Genomic DNA, 20,103 nt, shown 5'->3' with positions numbered 1-20,103 from the left:
TCTGCATCGTCTCCTTTCATCCATGAAGGAGGGTAACGTGGTAGATAATTCTTTGGCATTACAGAGCATTATTTTTTAACAATACAAGACTAGAAACAGTTTAAACATTCATCGAGTGCTAAATACTTACCCATTACAGTGGAATAGTACTTGTTCGTTAAAAAGAATGAGGAGCTCTGTCTCCTGACGTGAAATAATCTGAGATGTGTTCTTTTTTTATCTAAAAAAATTTTTAAGATTTTATTTGAGAAAGAGAGAGAGAGAAAGCCCGAGAGAGGGGAAGGTCAGAGGGAGAAGCAGACTCCCCGTTGAGCAGGAATCCCGATGCCGGACTCCATCCTGGGACTGCAGGATCATGTCCTGAGCTGAAGGCAGACATTTAACTGACTGAGCCACCCAGGTGCCCTTATTTAAGTTTTTATTTTAATTTTTAAGCTGTGTGGATAAAGTGAACAGTGTAGTTAGACCCAGATAATTAAATATTTAGACTGTTTGGAAATTGAATATTTAGGGTTTTTTTTTGTTTTTTTTTTTAAAGATTTTATTTATTTATTTGAGAGAGAATGAGATAGAGAGCATGAGAGGGGGGGAGGGTCAGAGGGAGAAGCAGACTCCCCGCTGAGCAGGGAGCCTGATGTGGGACTCGATCCCAGGACCCTGGGATCATGACCCGAGCCGAAGGCAGTCGCTTAACCAACTGAGCCACCCAGGCGCCCCTAGGTGTGTGGGGTTTTTTTAAGATTTTTTCACTTATTTGAGCAAGCATGCACGAGCAGGGTGAGAGGCAGAGAGAGAAGCAGACCCCCCCACTGAGGAGGGCGCCCGATGTGGGGCTTGATCCCAGGACCCTGAGATCATGACCTGAGCTGAAGGCAGATGCTTGACTGACTGAGCCACCCAGGTTCCCCTATTTAAATGTTTTTAAGGTGTTGTGCATAGAGGTAAAGGCAAAGTCATGTTTTTTGTAAATCCAGGAACAAGCTTAAAAAAAAAAGGCCAGTTTTTACGTCTTGTAGGAACGTGGAAGTTGATATGTTGTTTTGAAACCTCCAGGTCCTTTCTGGACATTTTGAGTCATTCCTTTCTGACCAACGTGTGTCGTACACAGCAGGTGGGTGCAGCTCATGGGGGCTAGACTTGGACACGGGATGTCTTGCAGTGTCTGACCTGTCTCCTTGAAAGCCTTGGGCATTAAGCACCTACTAAACCAATGCCAGTGAGCAATGCTGTCTTGAGGGGCTGCTGCTAAGGCTGGGTTCCGTCCTGCTGGCTGGGCTGGAGGTGTCCTCGCGGTGTCTGTCCAGCACGCCAGGCTGCAGACTGCAGTGTTGGGTAGAGGGGTTTGCCTTCTTCCCTCGCAGTCGTTCCTCAGTCTGCTGTGCTGAGCAAGAAGTCAGAAAACTAACGTGAGACAGTGTGAGTCCCCTTCCTGATTAGGGGAGATGATTTGCTGGTTTTCAGTTTTTAAATACACTAATTTTTTAAAAACTGACAGTTTTGGGAGTGCCTGGGTGGCTCAGTCGGTTGGATGTCTGCCTTCAGCTCGGGTTGTGATCCCAGGGGTCCTGGGATTGAGCCCTGCATCGGGCTCCCCGCTCAGTGGGGAATCTGCCTCTCCCTCTGCCCCTCCCTCAGCTTATACCCTCTCTTGCTCGCTCGCTCTCTCTCAAATAAAATCTTGGGGAAAAAAATGCTCTTTTAAAAAAAAAAACCTGATAGTTTTGGACACCAGTTTAGAACATGGTGAGACTGTTTTGGAACATTAATATAAAAATTTGGATCCCTCTTAGGGGTATATTTTTTTCCTCTCTTTTTCATGGTTGTCACAGGGTAAGGAAGCCTGGTGTGTGTTACTTCGGGCTCGGGGGGGCCGTGAGCGCCGAGGCATGTTTGAGTTTGGTGGGTTTGTGCAGGATCCCTCCCGGGCCACACGTGGGAGTGATGACGAAGGCCTCTGCCCACCTCCCGCTCCTCTGCCCCTGAGTTAGGATTCTTTCTTGGAATTTGGTATGTGTGAGGATATGTTACCAAACCGTACGGTGAAGTGCCTGCCGCGTGTCTGGCCCTGCCACCCCGAGTGCGTCCGATCTCGTCTGAGATACCCACTGGCTGCTCAGCGTTCGGTCACTTCGATTTCCCCTGGGTGACCTTGGGGATTTTGAGCAATGGCCTGCCTTAGAGATCTCCACATTAGCGTTTGCAGGACCCACCAGACGTGTTTCTGATGCCTTACTAAATGTTTGTTCTTTCTGCATGTTTGTCTTTACAGGGAAACCCTTTCTGTGTCCTTGGCGGACGCCGGCCCAGTCCAGGAGCCCCAGGCCAAGCCTGGCGTCGAGCTTCCACGCTGGACGGCTCTTCAGCTCGCAGGCTGTGGAGGACCGGACGGAGGAGCCCCTGCACTCCATCATCAGCAGCACCGAGACCGTGCAGGGTACTGTGCGCAGCCGGCCTGCGAGGGGAAGTTCTTGAGGCAGAAGCAGTGATTGATAGAAGCCGCCCACTTGCTTCAGTCGGAGGGAGGGTTCCCCCAAACAAAGCATCCTCCGTTTCCTGCTTTGCCAGGAGCTGCTGACTGCCGGCCTGGTGTGTCTTGCCCCCTCTGGTGGTCACCCGTGAGCTTGCGGCCGGCCACTCGGAGTGGTGATTCATGGCCCATCTGCTAATAATCATGGAAGCAGGATGTAAACCCAGCATTGGCCGTGCCGACGCAGGCCTGCACGTTCAAGCTGTCCTGTCACCTTAGAAGTCTAGAAAAGCAGTCTCTGCAGCCAGTCCTCACGTGGGTCCATTTCTGGCTTTCACATGAGATGACAACACAGTCTCTGATGTTTGGGTTAAGAAGTGAGATTTTCTTGTTCATTTGTTTTCTAAATAATTAATTTGGAAACCATGGTTTTGAAAGGTAGAATCTAGGGTCTGGTTGTTAGAGCCAGTCCGATTCTCACGTCCTTGGGAAGTGCCGGCACCGACTGGCTCTCGAAGTAGTGGCCTCGAGGTGACAGGTCTCAGTGGTGGGAAGCAGGGGAGGCTCCTTTTGCCCCTTCCTGTGGAGCGAGGGGGCCCCGGCTTGTCCTCTCTGACACCTCCTCCCTGAGAGCCCCAGTGACGTAGTTTCTTTTTCACTCCTTTTTTTTTTTTTAAGATTTTATTTTTAAGTAAACTCTACACCCAGCGAGGGATTGAACTCACAACCCAAGATCAAGAGTTGCATGCTCCACTGACTCAGCCAGCCAGGCGCCCCTTTTGTTCAGTCTTTTGAAAAATGTTTAAAATTCATTACCTGAAACATTCTTTTGAATGTTACATAGCATATTATACCATAAAAATAAAAGCTGAACTTTATTGCTTGTGTCTGATTCATTACCAGGTTCCATTTCCAAACACGAGTTCCAGGCTGAGACAAAGAAGCTTCTGGACATTGTTGCCCGTTCTTTGTACTCAGAAAAAGAGGTGCGGTATCTGTTCATCACTCCCAGTGCTAGTGGCGTTTCTTTTTGAAAAAACGATTTTTATGCTACTCTAGGGAAATGCCAGGTAGTGTAATAACTGTGAGAATGCATTAAATTTGGACAGGTCTGGATCTTAGTTACCAACAAGAGTATTTTTACTAAAATCTATTTGGATTTCCTGGACAGATAGGCCCAGATGACTCTTAGTGCTAGATTGACTCTGGGAGTTATTTTTGCTGATAGTTTAGAAGCCTCCCCACCCCCAGATACTGGCGTGGGGGCCCTGGGGCTCATTTCTTTGGCAGAGGCAGTATGCTCTGAGGCCCTGTGTTACCGTGTCACCTGGCGGGTGGTCACCAGGTGACCACTAGATGGATGGCGGGGCTATGGGAGGAAGGCCCCCCAGCCCCATGTGGAGAGAGTAGGGGCTGAAAGGCAGTGAGGAGCGACAGGCTGTGGGAGAAGTCGAGAACAAATGGTCCGTTGTGTCCATGTTCGTTATTGCTAGAATGCAGAGGGGAATTTTGGGGAAGGGTAAAGCACAAAATTCCAATGTTAAAAGGGACTTTTTAGGAAATACTTTCCAGGCTTGTGCTGCTGCACGCCATGTTCAAGTATCCCTGTGATCTCCAGCTTCTGTGTTCTTGGGTTCACATCACCGTGCTTCCCCCCTCACCTACCGGAGGAAGGTCTCTTTGAGGCAAAGGTGCTTCTCAGAGCCAGGTACTCTGAGCGTGGTAGGCCTTCACTAAAGGAAGCCAGAGTCTTTAAGGCGTAGAAGAAACAGGTGTCGGGAGATATTTTGACATCCTTGGGCAAGAAGTGGTGGCACGGGGCTCTTCAAGTTTGAGCTGACATAACAGATTGGCACCTGCTTGATTTTCAGGACAGAGCAGCATGGTTAGAGTTCACTCCTTAAAGCTGTGTCAGGGAGGGAGAAGCCCTGGGCCTTGAGTCATTTTGGGAGCGGCCCTGGAGAAACTGTCTCTGAGAAAAGTGGGAGGTCTTTATGGTTAAAACACCGACTATTCTCTGGTAGTTCTCCCCCAACTTTGGACACACGCTGCAGGTGCTGCTGACCAGGACGGCCTGCGGCGCTAGCATCTTCTTTCTGCTCCCGTAGGTGTTTATACGGGAGCTGGTCTCCAACGCCAGTGACGCCTTGGAAAAGCTGCGTCACAAGCTGCTGTCTGAAGGCCAAACGCTGCCGGAAATGGAGATCCACTTACAGACGGATGCCGAGAAAGGCACCATCACCATCCAGGTACCCCCTTCTGAGGGTCCTGCCGCTGGCACCGCCCTCTTCACGCCTGGGGCAGGGGAGCTGGACCCGCCTTTTCATTCCATCTCCGGGCTCCAAGTGACGCGCCGTCCGTCTTCGTTGTTGACTCTTGTTTTAATTTACTGTAAAAGTAACGCTTGTTCAGTATAGAAAATTTGGAAAACACAGAAAAGAAGCAAGTTTAAGGCTTCATTTGAGGCTGATGACTGTTACCGTGTTAGTGTAGGTTTTGGTGTCTGTGCATTTATTTACATATCTAAATGTTGTTAGACCATGTGTTATTTTTAGTGTTCTCTCTTTACGTTTTTAACTGTACTTTTCCTCTCATTATGCATATTTCCTCGTGTCATTAAATATCCTGCGTGGTACTATTGTTAATCACAGCCCGGTGTTTGGATTAATGGTCTTGCTTTAGAGGAAGCAATACTTAGGGCTGTTGTAACCTCTTAAAAATATTAAGGTCAGAAAGAAAGGCAGAAGTGGGGGGCTCATCAGCAGTGGTTGAGGGATACCGTGTTGCTGAGACAGCTGCTTCAGGGTCCTGGGGTGATGACTAGAACTGGGGGGGGCGGCGCCTGCAAGGTGGAAGGACATGCCGTGGGGTCCTGGGCTTCCTGCCTCCACCAAGGGGTTGGTGCTGGTGGGGGGGGCTCTTAGGCCGTTGCTTGTTCCTTCTGGTCTGCGTGTGTGCGCCTTTTTTGCTGTTGTTTTAAGAAGCTTTACTGAGGTAAGATTTATACATAGTAAAATTCCACAGGTTCGAGTGCACACATTCTGGTGACCGTGATGCCATCATGATTTCCTCCCCCCAGGTCCCCACTGCCTTCCCAGCTCATCAACCACTCACGTGCTCTCTGCCCCTTCGGGTTTATATTTTCTAGAATTCCATAGAACCAGAGTTTGGTCTGACTTCTTGCCATCAGCAGAATGCTGTGAGATTCATCCCCGGCGCAGCATGTAGGTGTAGCCTGTTCCGTTTCCTCCCGGAGAAGTGTTCTGCCGCACGCGTGCAGAGCGCTCGGCGGCCACTCGCCACGGGATGCGCTTCGGCTTGTTTCCAGTTTGGGGTGTTCGGAATAAAGCTCTCGGGTGAATGCCTAGGAGTGGGGCCGCTGGCCCCAGGAGAGCTGTGGAGCCGTGAGAGATGCCAGGCTGCCCGCAGTGGGTGTCCCGGCTTGCTTGCTGGCGGCGGCGGCGGCTGGGAAGTCATCACTGCTGCTGTCCTTGCCGGCACTGGTTACTGTCGGCTGTGGAGATGCGGGCCGTTCCAGCGGCTCAGCTTTTTGTTTATTTGAGAGAGAGCATTAGAGAGAGGGAGCAAGAGAGAGCAAGCATGACTGGGAGCGGAGGGAGAAGCAGGGAACCCAACGTGGGGCTCGATCCCAGGACCCTGGGATCATGACCTGAGCCGAAGGCAGACGCTTAATGACTGAGCCACCCAGGCACCCCTGGGATTGAGCTTTTATTGTGCATTTCCCTCGTGATTAATGGTCGGTCCTGAGCATCTTGTCATGTGTTTGCCATTTCTGTATCTTCCTTGTGAAATGTCCAGATTTTTGGTTCATTTTTAATCAAGTTGTTTGTTTTTGGGTTTTTTTTAGATTTTATTTATTTTTATTTGACACAGACAGCACAAGCACAAGCAGGGGCAGAGGCAGGGAGAGGGAGAAGCAGACTCCCCGCCGAGCAGGGAGCCCGATGTGGGACTCGATCCCAGGACCCCGGGATCATGACCTGAGTCGAAGGATACATACTTTTTTTTTTTTTTTAAAGATTTTATTTATTTGACGGAGACACACAGCGAGAGAGGGAACACAAGCAGGGGGAATGGGAGAGGGAGAAGCAGGCTTCCCGCTGAGCCAGGAGCCCGATGTGGGGCTCAATCCCAGGACCCTGGGACCATGACCCAAGCCAAAGGCAGACGCTTAACGACTGAGCCACCCAGGCGCCCCTCAGATACATACTTTGCAAATATTTTTTTCCCAGTGTTGGTTTGTTTTTTTATTTTCTTGGTGGTTTTTTTTTTTTTTTTAAAGATTTTATTTTTATTTTGAGAGAGAGAGAGCACAAGAGGGGCGAGCGGGAGAGGGAGAAGCAGACTCCCTGCTGAGCAGGGAGTCCGATGTGGGACTCGATCCTGGGACTCCAGGATCATGACCTGAGCTGAAGGCAGTCGCTTAACCAACTGAGCCATCCAGGCGCCCCTCTTGGTGGTTTTTGAAAAGCAAAAGGTTTTAATTGTAATGAGGTCTAGTTTATCACTTTTTCTTTCTGTGTTTCATGCTTTTAGTAATGTAAGAAACCGCTGCCTCTTCCACAGTCAGATTTTCCCCTGTGTTTTCGTGTAGAAATTGTGCAGTCTTCGCTGGTCCTCTGTGTCTGATCTGTTAGGAGCCTGGTGTGAGGGGGGCGGAGTTTGGGTGCAGTTTCAGCACCATCTGCTTTCCTTTCCCCTGTTGAGTTCTCTCAGAATCTTTGTCAGAAATCAAGGGACACAGTCTGCACAGCTGTTTCTGGACTCTTCTGTCTCTTGGCTCTGGGTCTCTCTGCTAGGGGGGTTTGTTCTGGTGCGGCCCAGCCCCCCAGACTAGAACTGGTCCCCCTGATGACGTGTGCTGTGACTTCCCTAGGTCCTGCCTGGCATGTGTAATTGATGCCCCTTGGCCCCCCCCTCCCCCCCCGCCCCTGGCTGTCCGCCCAAGTCCATCCCAGCTCCCGCGTGCTGGCCTTGGAGCTTAGCATGCCTCTCTCCTCAGGACACGGGTATCGGGATGACACAGGAAGAGCTGGTGTCCAACCTGGGAACCATTGCCAGGTCGGGGTCAAAGGTAAGCTCCCACCCCACTGCCCTTTCCTCGGGGGCTGCAGCTGCTGCCCCCCTTACGGCTCGAGGATTGGTTCTCGAGGCCGCCCGACCAGAGAGGGTGGGACCCAGAGGGCTCCAGGCACCAGCGACAGCAGGAGTGTTCTTGGGTGCCAGCTCTTTTGGCGCTGTGGGAGCGCTTTGCCCCTCCCGGGCACCTCTCAGGTGGTTTCTCTTTCTTACAGATGAAGAGGTGGAAATTAGTACTTTGTAGCTAGAAATCGGCCAACCCCAGGCTCCAGGCCCATCCGTCAGAGTCTGGAATGCACCATTCTGCCTCTACACTTCTCCCTCTCTCAGCGATTGCTTGAGGCCGAGGGGGCCTGGCAGAGATAGTCATTCTTCCTCTCCATCCTCAGCTCAGCACCGTTCATGAGAATAGGCCACGTCTGTGGATGGGCAGCTCTGTGGGGAGGAAACGCCCTGGGGGTCATGGCTGCCGTGTGACCCTCGGGGGGCAGGCGATCCTGGGACCTCTGCCAGCAGCGAGTTGGAGGCTGGTGGCCCTCGGCTGCCTGTGTGCCTCTCCTTGGTTTTGTGGGCCTAAGTGGTGCCTAAAATGGTACCACGCAATGATGAAAGTGCTGGAAATAGTGTAATTCTTGGTCCAAAGTGACTTGCAGAAATTCTACCAGTTCCTCCCCCCATTATTTCTGTCAAGGAGAGCCTGTGCCGTCACATACAGTAGCCACTAGCTACACATGCCTGTTTGCACTGAAGTTAAATGTAATTTAAAACTTGGTTCCCGGGGCACACTAGCCTCACTTGAGTGCTTGAGAGCCCAGTGTGGCCCACAGCCACCATATCGGGCCACATGTAGAACACTTTGTCATCGTAGATGGCGCCATAGCAGTGAGTGGGTGCCTTTTACTTCATTTTTAATCTTAGAAACTGCGATAAACTTGAGTTATAAAAATTAAGTGTCTTCTGATACCATATCAAACCTGAATGTGGTATATACCATTTCCCCCTGAAGCTTAGAATCTAGGAGACACGCAGAAGACACATTTAGGAAAACTCTGGGGGTCACTCTTTCTGTGCCCTGCCCGCTCAGATCACTGCCCCCCGCGCCTGGGAAGTGTGGCCCCGCCTGTCTTAGTTTCCAGGCTGGACCGTGTGGTGAAAAACCACTTAATGTGGTTGTCTTGAGGATGAAGGGTGATCCCCACCAGTGCTAGGGGAACAGACACAGGGAGTCACAGACGTCCGTTCTGCCTGGGGAAGGGGCCGCCCTTCTTCTGACCAGCCTTCACCACCACAGGCCTTTCTGGATGCGCTGCAGAGCCAGGTGGAGGCCAGCAGCAAGATCATCGGCCAGTTTGGAGTGGGTTTCTACTCCGCTTTCATGGTGGCTGACAGAGTGGAGGTCTATTCCCGTTCAGCGGACCCGGGCAGCTCTGGTTACCAGTGGCTCTCAGATGGGTGAGTAAGTGAGAGCGGGCCTCACGTCTCACACAGCGAGTGCCCTGGGGCCACCACAGCCAAGCGTACCTGATGCGCACTGCCAGAGTCAGCTGAGGTGTTAGCACTTCACTTGGAAAGTTAGAGTCACCTCACTCTTTGGGGAGCCGGTGACGCTTTCCCCTCCAGATGGCGCATGCTGTGTGCGCCTTAGGTTTGTGCTCTGGAGCGTGGCCTGTGCCAGGCGGGGCTCCTTTGGGAATGGCTGGCCGTTGGATCGGCTGGGCACCCGCCTGCTCCGGGGCGGCCTCTCTGGATTCTGTTTTGCGGGAGTTCCTGGGTTTGGCTCATGGGCCTGCCGGCCCCTCCCCTGCCAGGTCAGGCCCGAGGCGTTGCCTATTAAAGATGCTTGTTTGCCGTGCAGCCTGCTCAGGGACCGGGGCTCACAGGCTCGTTGGGCGGATGTTCCGGGAGAATCTTGAGACTCTGTTTAAGGAGAATGGTACCCTGGCCAAATTGAAGCATGTACTTCAGTAGGCCCAAACCTTCATTTCCGAATCCTTTCCTGATGGAGTCTCCCGTCTGCTGTGGCGATTCAGCGGAGCACGCGAGAGGAGCTCTGCCAGACCCCAGCCCGTTTTCCTCGGTCAGAACTGCGATTTCTGTTTAATGCTGAGAAGGTGGTGCTCAGAGGAAACAGGCCAGGGTTTGACAAGGCACTTTCAGGGGGTGCATCTTCCCCTCTTGTACTTCAGAAACGGTTTCTCTGCCTGGCCTCTGCTAGAGGTTCAGAAACACGGGGGGTAGCTCGAGCTAGGGGCAGTCCCTGTGCATCTGCTCTTTCTGCCCAGTGCCTTACGGCATTGTGGCCACTTTGGGTGACCCTAGAGCCCACGAGGTGGCGCTTGTCATGGGGGAGCCCCATCCCGCAACCCTGTGGCCGCACTCCGGGCTCCGAAGTGGTGGCGCTCAGGGTTGTGTCTCTGCGTGTGGATGTGGGCTCTGCTTGCGACAGTCCTAGGAAGGGTGACTGGACGGGCAGCGTAGGACTCGTCAGCTTCGCTGTGTGCAGCTGGCTTTCCCTTTCCCATGTCTTAGCTCCGGGGTGTTTGAAATTGCTGAAGCCTCGGGAGTGAGAACTGGGACCAAAATCATCATCCACCTCAAGTCAGACAGCAGAGAGTTCGCCAGCGAGGCCCGGGTCCGAGGTGAGCAGGAGCCTGGGCTGCGGGGGATGGGTGCGCGGCGGCACTGGGGCAGCTCAGTGGTTAGGGCGCTGCTTGTGTTGGTCGCCTGGGGCTGCGGACTCTGTGTGGCACTGGGAGGCCAGGCCTGCTGGGGCACCGTCAGGTTTGGTTCTGTCTTCCACCCTCAGTGCTTGCACGCGGTGCGTTCCCTGGCCCCCCCTGTGTTGTAAGATGCTTCCCGAAGCCTGGCCTGCGCCTGCTTCACAGAGAACAAGAGCGGGCGCTTCCATGCGGTGGTCTCATCTGGGTCTGACTGGATGCTTCTCTGAGGTGCCGAGTGCTTCCAGGATTCACCATTAACCCACATAACTATATTTATGCCACCAAGAAGGTGTGGGGGTTCGTGGTGGCCTGGGCCTCAGATCCCTGATTCTCGTATGAGTTCTGGTCACTCTTTGGACAGGACGTTGTCCCTGACATGGCCTGGCTTCGCACCTGTGAAAGTGCTGGCCCAGAGTCGTCCTGGTGTGCTGTTACCTGCAGCTGCTTCCAGAGCTTTTGTATCCAGAAGAAGCTTCCTGTATTCATTGTTGCTGTGTGTTTTTTCTCTTTTCAAGATGTGGTGACAAAGTACAGTAACTTTGTCAGCTTCCCCTTGTACCTTAATGGAAGGCGCATTAATACCTTGCAGGTGAGACCTTCAGCTGCCTGAAGGGCTCGGGTGGCTATGGGGAGCATTTGGTACATTCCAGCGCTGGACGGACAGAGTCAGGGCTGGGTGGTGCTGTCCGAGTCCCGGCGTGGGGAGTTCCCTGTGCAAGGCCAGGTCTCCACCATTCTGTGTCCTGTCCCCATGCACCATGTGCAGTTCAGCGTCCTTCATGTGTTCACAGAGCCACAGTCTGTTCTAGAACATTCTCATCCCAAAAAGGAACCTGCCTGTGTTAGTAGTCACTCCCCATCTCCCTTCCCATCACCCCCGACATGTCATGTCAGTGGAATCAGACACTCTGGCCTTTGTGTCTGGCTTCTCACCATAACGGTTCCAGGGTTCATCCATGTTGGAGCCCACGTCAGTCCTCCATTCCTTTTTACGGCTGAGTCACAGTCTGCGGCTAGACCGTGTTTCTTTGTCCCTTCACTCATTGATGCACTGGTGATGTCCTGCAGGCATGTGCAGACCTCTGGGCTGGCCTTTCCTGACGCCCTGTACTGAGAGGGGGACCCTTGTTCTAGAGCCTCTTGTCTGTCTTTGTGGTTCCCCCCCTCCTCCCCACACTGGAGTGGGTGGGGCTGGAGATGGGGACGGAGGCTTGCACCTGAGCCCACAGCCCCAGTCTGTCCCATGGGTGGGTCCTTGGGTCATCCTGGGGGCGCACTTGCCAGCGCCCGGGGCCACAAGCTCCAGAGGCCCAGCTCTGCACGGTTGTTGGGAGGGCACGTCTTAGACACCGTGGCCTCATGTATCTCCATTTCCAGGCTGTCTGGATGATGGACCCCAAGGATGTGGGTGAGTGGCAGCACGAGGAATTCTACCGCTATGTCGCTCAGGCCCACGACAAGCCCCGCTACACCCTGCACTACAGGACGGACGCACCTCTTAACATCCGTAGCATCTTCTATGTGCCGGACACGGTGAGGCCTGGCGGGCGTGGGGCAGGGGCTGCCAGTGCTTGTCTGCTGCTCCCTGGGATGGGGGCCTCCCCCATGGCGACAGCATTTCCCAGTGCCAGTAGCACTTGCCTTGAATGGTGACAGATCAGCACAGACATCACAAAAATTAACTTGGTAGCATCAGAGTAAAAGCAAAATTCATGCCTCCGGTTAGGTGAGCACAGGGTTTTAAAGTGGGGGGTGGGGGTGTTTCACGTGCCATCTTGGGGAAGAACAGACACATTTGGTCGTGTGGGCTTGGGCTGTTGTAGACCCATGGGGGATCCCTCAGAGCAGCGTGAGGGCGGCCTTTGTCTGCATGCGGGTGCACGCCTGAGCTGTGCAGCTAATTGGGGCTCCGTGGTGCTCTGATGAGTTGGTGGGCACTCCGTACTTGTGCTTGGCCCCTAAGACCCCGTGCTCACAGCAGCATGGCGAAGGTTCTGATGAATCCTGTGAAGGGGAAACCTGCTCAGGGGTTGGAAAAGGTTCCTGGCCTTTTCTGACTGGTGCCCTTGTAACACCCCATGGCTACCCATTTTGGGAAGCAGCATGAGACCCTCACTACTGAGTGAGTTCCGCAGACCAGTATCAGCGTGTCTTGGGACTTGTTAGGGATGCAGGATCTCAGTGGCCCCAGGATCCCAGTGTGATGTGCGTGCATGCTGCAGGTTTAGAGCAGGAGTTGGGGCATGGTTGGGACTAGTTTGGGCTACACGGGCTGTGCACATCCTGGAGCTCTGCCCCCGTAGCGTGGACACCCATAAGCTGCAGATGAGCCCAGCTGTGTTCTAGGAAACTTCATAGACTCTGCAGTGTGGATTTCACATATTTTTCACATATCATGAGACCTTTTTTGTTTGCTTTCTTTCACAGCCATTTAAAAGTATGTAAGTTAAAAAATAAAAGTGTACAAGTTGTGGGGCGCCTGGGTGGCTTAGTCGGTTAAGCATCCAACTCTTGGTTTTGGCTCAGGTCATGATCTCAGGGTCCTGGGATCGAGCCCCAAGTCGGGCTTTGTGCTCAGCAGAGAATCTGTTTCAGATTCTCTGTCTCCCTCTCTCTTTGTTCCTCCCTCCTCAAATAAATAAATACATGGAAAAAAAAAATACGGGGCGCCTGGGTGTCTCAGCTGGTTAAGCGTCTGCCTTCGGCTCAGGTCATGATCGCAGGGTCCTGGGATCAAGCCCCGCATCGGGCTCCCTGCTTGGCGGGGAGCCTGGCAGGGAACCTGCTTCTCACTCTCCCTCTGCCGCTCTCCCTGCTTGTGCTCACTTGGCGCGTGTGCGTGCTCTCTCTTTCTCTGTCAAATAAATAAAATCTTAAAAAAAAAGGAAATAAAAATGAAAGTGGACAAGCTGTTCTGGGGCTATACCAGCCAGGTGATTTGGCCTGTGGGCTGTTAGTTGCTGACCCCTGGCCCCTGGTGGGTTTGGCTCTGTTCACAGGAACGTGCAGGTAGTCGTTTATGTTCTCCAGGGGGAACAAGTTGGGGGGCCGCAGCTGCCCAGGGAAGGCCCACGCCCTGCTCCCCCTGCCGAGAACGTGTAGGGCTTCTCAATAGACAGAGGGTGGCCTCCTGGCCTCTCTCTTCCTCTGGGTCCCCACACGCCCCGCACCGCTCCCCAGCGCTGGCCTCCATAGGAAAGGGTGGTTCTCAGAGTTGTCCTCAGAGCTCCTCAACACTACTGTCTCCTTGTCCCCAGAAACCATCCATGTTTGATGTGAGCCGGGAGTTGGGCTCCAGCATCGCGCTGTACAGCCGCAAAGTCCTCATCCAGACCAAGGCCACCGACATCCTGCCCAAGTGGCTGCGCTTCGTTCGCGGTAAGGCACTGATGCCGGCGCTTCGCCGTGTGGGCCGCGGCCCTGCAGCCCCGGGACTGCGCGGCTCCCGGCGTGAGGCGGGGGTGCTGACTCTGGGAGAAGGCCTTCGTGTGCCGTGGGTGCCGGGTCGGGGTGAGCAGGCACAGGAAGCTGCTCAGCGCCGCCCAGGGAGCTTCCCGCCTCCGGCCACCTCGTCTTGGTGCAGGGCCAGGGTGACAGGGTGTTAAAATGGAATTTTTTTTTTTATTAGAGACAGCGAGAGAAGGAACACAGCAGGGGGAGTGGGAAAGGGAGAAGCAGGCTCCCCGCAGAGCAGGGGGCCCGATGCGGGGCTCGATCCCAGGACCCTGGGATCATGACCTGAGCCGAAGGCAGACGCTTAACGACTGAGCCACCCAGGTGCCCCTAAATGGACTTCTTTTAAAATGTTTGTTTATATTATGTGAGTTTCAGGTTTACATATGAATTGTCTTGAATTTGAGCGAGATTATAGCTTTAAAAAGTATCCAGCACCTAAACCATTGTGTCACCTTAGCCTACAAAGTGTGAGGTGTCCACAATATAGTTGTGATTCTGAACATAAAATCCAGGACGTGGTTTCAGAGCGTCAAGCTGAGGCTAAAGTCAGCAGCTCTCCCCGGCAGAGCTCCTTGGCCTTGCCGGCTTTTCTTCTGCTCGCATTGTTGTGACCGGGGCTGTGTGCGTCAGCTCTGGGGTGTCAGTGAGACCTGGAGGGGCCAGAGGTGTTGCCTCACTTCATCTCCCCTGTGTCCTTCGCCAGTTTGCTGTCACCCAGGCGTGGTCTCACTTGGTGTCAGGCGGGGAGGCGGACGGGTGTGCTGTGAGGGCGGGGCAGAGCCGCGGGCGCTGCAAGGGTCCTGACGGCCTGTGTCGCACTCAGGCGTGGTGGACAGTGAGGACATCCCCCTGAACCTCAGCCGGGAGCTCCTCCAGGAGAGCGCGCTCATCAGGTAAGCTGCACACGAGGTGGCCCCCGCAGCGCTCACCTTGGCCACTAAGGGTCCCCGGCAAGCGTGAAGGAGTTGAGAGCCAAGTGTGGTGCTGTGGTGGGACCAGGCCTGGGGGGCCGTGTGCAGGGAAATGCCCTCACCTTGGCCATGCTGGGGGAGACTCCAGGCCTGCCACCTCTGAGGTGGAGGAGGCGAAGGATGACGGTCGCAGGAGGGATCTGACCTTGGTCCACAAAGGTCAGTAATGGTGTGAAGGTGACCCTCTCTTCGGGAAGTCTCTCTGGAATCCCTGTGGGCTGAAGTGGCTGCGTTTCTCAGCTCCCCACCCTGACTGTAGCAATAGCTACTGTTTGCTGAGCGCTAACGCACACCTGGGACCACCCGGGGCCTTTCCTGGGCAGCCCGTGTCGTCCTTTGAGGGGGCACCACCAGGTCATGGTTGCAGAAAGTTACAGACCAGTGACGCCAGTCAGTGGGTGCACCTGGATTTGAATCCGTGTGCTTAGGGGCAGGCACTGCACAGTGACTGCAGCCTGGCACGAGGGGCCTGACTTTGGAGTTGTCATCCCGTTACTGGGGATGTTCACATGGCACATGACGAAGGGGGTGTCTGCCAGGCATCTCCATGTCGAGTTACTCTTTTCCCCTTTGGCATTAATCCACCGTACGTGGGGGTGGTGTTTTGCAGCTGTGTGAACAGCATCTTGCTTCATCCAACTTTTCTTCTTAAGATTTTATTTATTTGAGAGATAGGGAGTGTGCGCAAGCAGGGGGAGCAGCAGAGGGAGAGGGAGAAGCAGACTCCCTGCTGAGCAGGGAACCTGATGCAGGGCTCAATCCCAGGACCCTGAGATCATGACCTGAGCTGAAGGCTGACATTTAACCGACTGAGCCACCCGGGTGCCCCACTTCATCAGACTTTCAGTGTATTTATTATAGTATGTGTTCATTTTTAAATACCTAAAGTTTATTTGTAGGAATTGATTTTCCATTTTGTTCAGTGGGTTCTGATGTGTTCCTGTCCTCATGCATCTCGATGCCCACACATCGTCAGCAGGAAGGAGCCCACCTGGCCTGGCTCCTGGGCCCTTTGACTATGCCCCCACCTTGCTTTCAGCATCCTTGCTTTCGGCACAAGATGTTCTAATCTCTCCTTGTATTTCGCCTACATCTTGTCCTGACCCCAGAACCACTTACTCCGTGAAGGTGCCCTGTTTCCTTTGGAACATGGTATCGAGAAGCCAAGATCTGGGCCCTAGGGATGGCATTGCCATTAGGGTGTCCTTTCTCCCAGGCCCCCTTAGTAGTCAGCTAAGGAACACACGAGGTCTGCGTGTGTGGATGTGTGTGTCTCTACAGCAGTACTTGTTTGTGTCTGGTGAGTTCACCAGTGACCTCCCGACACCACTGGGACTTCCTGGTCTTGCCCCTGCCACGTGTGCTGCTCCCTTTGACCGTGAACCATCTGCCTCTCGTCATCCCTAACCTGTGGAGCGTTGACCAGTCACCTGCCATGTAATCAGCTTGCCGTGGCCATTGCCCTCCCCTCACGCTGGTGCCCCCCACACCTCCTGGGCTCTGAGCTTCCACATCGGGCTGTGTGGTCACCCTCCGGGGGCTCGATGTCCCATCCGTCCCATCCCGCCCTCGGGCTGAGGGACTGGGGTTGGGGATGGGAGCCAAGAGGGAAGGCTTAGGGGTAATGTGAGACTGTTGCCCCCCTACCCTGCGTTATTACAGAAACACACGGTAATTTTGCTTTTGTAAAAGAAAAGGCAAAATATTAGGAAGTAAGAATACCCTTGATAGCCCTAATGAAGCTGCTCATAGTTTTATGCCATTACATAATGCCACAGTGAGCACCCTGATCCCCCAAAGTCCGAGTTCTGTACAGTTGGTTGTGCCTGTAGCGTGTGCGCGTCAGCCCCGGCTACAGCGCACACCCCGGCCGGAGGGGGGCAGTGTGGATCCCAACGGGGACACTGCAGCGCACAGGAGGCGGTGGGGACAGTCTTGGCGCACGCGCACCACACCCTGCGGTCCGTCCGTGTCTGTTATCTGCTGTTTCTAGCAGCACGGGCACTCTCTCACGTCCTTCAGAGCCACCAGAGGATGAGATGTTTGGCCAGGCAGCTTGTTAGGTTCCTTCAGCCTGGTCTTCCCCGGTCAGCACCTGGGCTGTGCACCCCCGCGGAAGGCCGGTCCGTAAAGCTTGCTGACTCTGGTCTCAGGTGTGATCTGCAGTGGGAACCGAGGCTGTGGCCTCCACAGGGGGTTGGTTCGCATTCCTTCCTCTCGGGGGCGTGTCTCCCCAGCTGGGGTTTGTCAGGGGTCCCCTTTGTTTTTGCCTCATGTTTTTTCGTCTTATCAAAATGGTGTCATTTTCACTTCTTTGATTATTAGCGGGAGTGAATGTTTTTCATGCCCTTTGACCTTTTGTATTTCACAGAAGTTGTTTGGGATAAATGCATTTCTGTTCTGCAGGAAACTCCGGGACCTTCTACAGCAGAGGCTAATAAAATTCTTCATTGACCAGAGTAAAAAAGACGCCGAAAAATACGCCAAGTTTTTTGAAGATTATGGCTTGTTCATGAGGGAGGGCATTGTGGCCACCGCCGAGCAGGAAGTCAAGGTAGGGTCTGGGTTTCTGGGCCTTTCTCTGGGTCACCATGGGCTGTGGAGGCCTGAAACCTGAGCTTCCCGGGACATGAGTGTGGCCCAGGCTGGCGCCGCGCAGGGGTCAGTAAAAGTAGCGTTTGGCTTCCGGGCCTCTGTTGGGGGAGACAACAGGCCTGGCGCCACTTCCCAGAGCCTCCTTACCGTATCCCATAGCACTGAGCTCTTGGCCTGATGCTGGCAGGAAGTGGGTGTGTATGGTCTCCCACAAGAGTTCAGGGTGCTCGGGAGATCACAAAAGGCAGGGGACAGGGCAAGGTGCCTGGTTCTTAGGGTGGGAAGGGCAGTCAGGGCATTTTCACAGTGATTGGTGGAAATCCTTTAATGCGGTGTCTCTGGGGCCAGAGTTCAGTTTAATTACTTAAAAATGATACGATCATCCCATAAACATTTTTTGGCCAGTTTTAAATTGTCATATAATTCACATACAATAAAATTCACCCTTTTATTTATTTTTTTTTGACGATTTTATTTGTTTGAGAGCAGGGACAGAGGCAGAGGGAGAAACAGACTCCCCACTGAGTAGGGAGCCCAACGTGGGGCTCAATCCCAGGACCCCGGGATCATGATCTGAGCCAAAGGCAGACACTTGACTGAGCCACCCACGCTCCCCCAAATTCACCCTTTTAAAAAGTGAACAGTTCAGTGGCCCTTCATGCATTCACAAGTTGTGCAACCATGACCGTCCAGTTCCAGAACATTCTCTTCCCCCCAAAAAGACACCCATGCCCATTAAGCAGGCACTCCCAGGGCTGGGATTTCATCTTCTGCACCAGAACAGCAGTGAAGAAGGAAGTGACCAAGCGTCTGGGGTTCGCCAGGGGGTGTTTCAGGCCATGGGCCTCGGGCCCTCCTTGCTGCTGGCTGGTGGCAGACTCCTCCAGCTCCTGGTGTGGGCCTGTCTGAATTTCCATGTGCTGTCAGTTACGTGTTTATGGTTAACAGCACCTGGGTGGCATTCTCATCTCCATCATGCCATTTCATCGGACATCGCCTCTGAACAGGCTCCAGTCTTCCCCGTGTTCCCCTCTCCCCGCATGTCTGTGTTGGATAATCCAGGAGAAGTCAGTGGTGTAGACTAGGCAGAGTTTAGTTCTCAAGTCACATCTGGGCTGGTGGCATCAGGGACCCAGGCCCCAGCTTGTTGTCAGGTAGCTCCCACGTTGAGAGGCTAGGACATCACCAGGTGAGTTGACTTCAGTTGACAGGAAGGAAGAGGACGGACCCCCCCGCCCCCTTTCAGTGCATGCCCACTGTTGTTTGTACCCCACCACGGCCTAGTTCATGCTGTGGGAAGTCTGGGAATGTGGCCTCCACACCGCGTCCACGTGCCCAAGAGGCAGGGTCATTGACTAGAATGGACGGAGGATGCTGGGTCCAGGAAAGCCTCTGCCATGGACAGTGTCTGGCCACTCCTAGGACAGGACCAGAAAGCCCTTCTCCACAGGGCCCTGGACCACCTGGGGTGAAGGTTCTCTCCAGGGTCCCCTGAACTTTTGATGTGGGACCTGATGGATACCACCAGAGTCCCCACAGCCGCGCCCCCCCCCCCCCCCCCCCCCCCGGGGCTGAGCACCATCCCTGGGCCTGGCAGCCCGGGATGAGGCCGGCCAGAACCCTTCCTCCCTATAGCCACAGGCTTCCGAGGTCTGTGCCAGGCGGGTGGGAGGCTTTCAGAACAGGACCTGGAATGAGTGAGCTGGCCTTTGTCCGCAGGAGGGTATCGCAAAGCTGCTGCGGTACGAGTCCTCGGCCTTGCCTGCTGGGCAGCTGACCAGCCTCCCGGACTATGCAAGCCGCATGCAGGCCGGCACCCGCACCATCTACTACCTGTGTGCCCCCAGCCGGCACCTGGCCGAGCATTCGCCCTACTACGAAGCCATGAAGCAGAAAAACATGGAGGTGGGTGAGCCGCAGGCTGGGGCCGGGACAGGGTAACCGGTGTCTGAGCCCCTGAAGGAGGCTCTCTGCTTAGTGGACAGTGGCTGAATGGGCCCGGGACACATAGCCTGGGCCCCGCTCAGGACTGTGGTGAGGCCCCAGGGTCTCTGGTGTGGCCTTTCCGGACATGGGACCCCGCCTGCCCCTCACGCGCCCCTCTCTTCCTGTCACGGGCAGACATCTCGAGGCCCGACGCTGACATTCTCCGGCTGTTGCAGGTTCTCTTCTGCTACGAGCAGTTTGATGAGCTGACCTTGCTCCACCTTCGTGAGTTTGACAAGAAGAAGCTGATCTCTGTGGAGACGGACATCGTTGTTGACCACTATAAGGAAGAGAAGTTGGAGGATGGGTCCCCAGGTCAGCTTGCCTTCTGTTGGGCCCAGGCCTGAGCGGTGGCCTGGGGGTGTGGGGAGGCAGGCCCCGGGGGCTATTTATATGGGGTCGTCTTTGCTTGTTTGTATCTGGGGTCCCCACCCTGCACAAAAGAAGCTGTCAGGAACATCTTTGTTTAGATCCTGGGACCCCTCCTAGGCTCCTTCCGGCTTGGCTTCCTGAGAGAATTAGAAATTGTCTTTTTAAAACCCCTATAAAATTAATACGGGCCTCAGGCAACCAAAAGTGTCCTTTTTTAAAAGTAGGCTCCACATCCACTGTGGGGCTTGAATTTGTGACCCTGAGAGCAAGAGTCACATGCTCTACCGGCTCAGCCAGCCGGGCACCCCCAAAATGCCCTTTTTGAGGTCCAGTTTTACCTGCTTGCTTTTAGGTGAAGAGCCTTTTGGGAAGCTTCTTTGTGCTGGCGGCCAGCCAGGGGGTGGAGGGAGCCTTCTTAAAACCCGCTCTTGGGGCT

The 20,103-nt window shown here is 54.1% G+C and overlaps 1 protein-coding gene across 1 annotated transcript in view; it reads left to right on the top strand.

Annotated features, from left to right (window-relative positions):
• The window catches only part of TRAP1 (TNF receptor associated protein 1), a 51,146-nt gene that overhangs the window by 26,236 nt on the left and 4,807 nt on the right, over positions 1–20,103 (top strand). The window contains exons 2-14 of the mRNA XM_045870414.3: positions 2,270–2,434; positions 3,371–3,453; positions 4,576–4,716; positions 7,491–7,562; positions 8,859–9,019; positions 10,097–10,206; positions 10,803–10,876; positions 11,665–11,820; positions 13,545–13,665; positions 14,567–14,636; positions 17,121–17,268; positions 19,029–19,214; positions 19,472–19,610. Of these exons, the coding sequence (XP_045726370.1) occupies positions 2,270–2,434; positions 3,371–3,453; positions 4,576–4,716; positions 7,491–7,562; positions 8,859–9,019; positions 10,097–10,206; positions 10,803–10,876; positions 11,665–11,820; positions 13,545–13,665; positions 14,567–14,636; positions 17,121–17,268; positions 19,029–19,214; positions 19,472–19,610 (1,626 nt within the window). The remainder of the gene's footprint in view (positions 1–2,269; positions 2,435–3,370; positions 3,454–4,575; positions 4,717–7,490; positions 7,563–8,858; positions 9,020–10,096; positions 10,207–10,802; positions 10,877–11,664; positions 11,821–13,544; positions 13,666–14,566; positions 14,637–17,120; positions 17,269–19,028; positions 19,215–19,471; positions 19,611–20,103) is intronic.

The sequence above is a fragment of the Mirounga angustirostris genome, unplaced genomic scaffold (genome assembly GCF_029215605.1).
Source record: "Mirounga angustirostris isolate CCGP_5_RB_7025 unplaced genomic scaffold, mMirAng1.0.hap1 SCAF_5, whole genome shotgun sequence".
NCBI classification, from domain to species: Eukaryota; Metazoa; Chordata; class Mammalia; order Carnivora; family Phocidae; genus Mirounga; species Mirounga angustirostris.
Note: the sequence above shows the minus strand (reverse complement) of the source record. Positions and strands in the feature narration are given on the sequence as shown.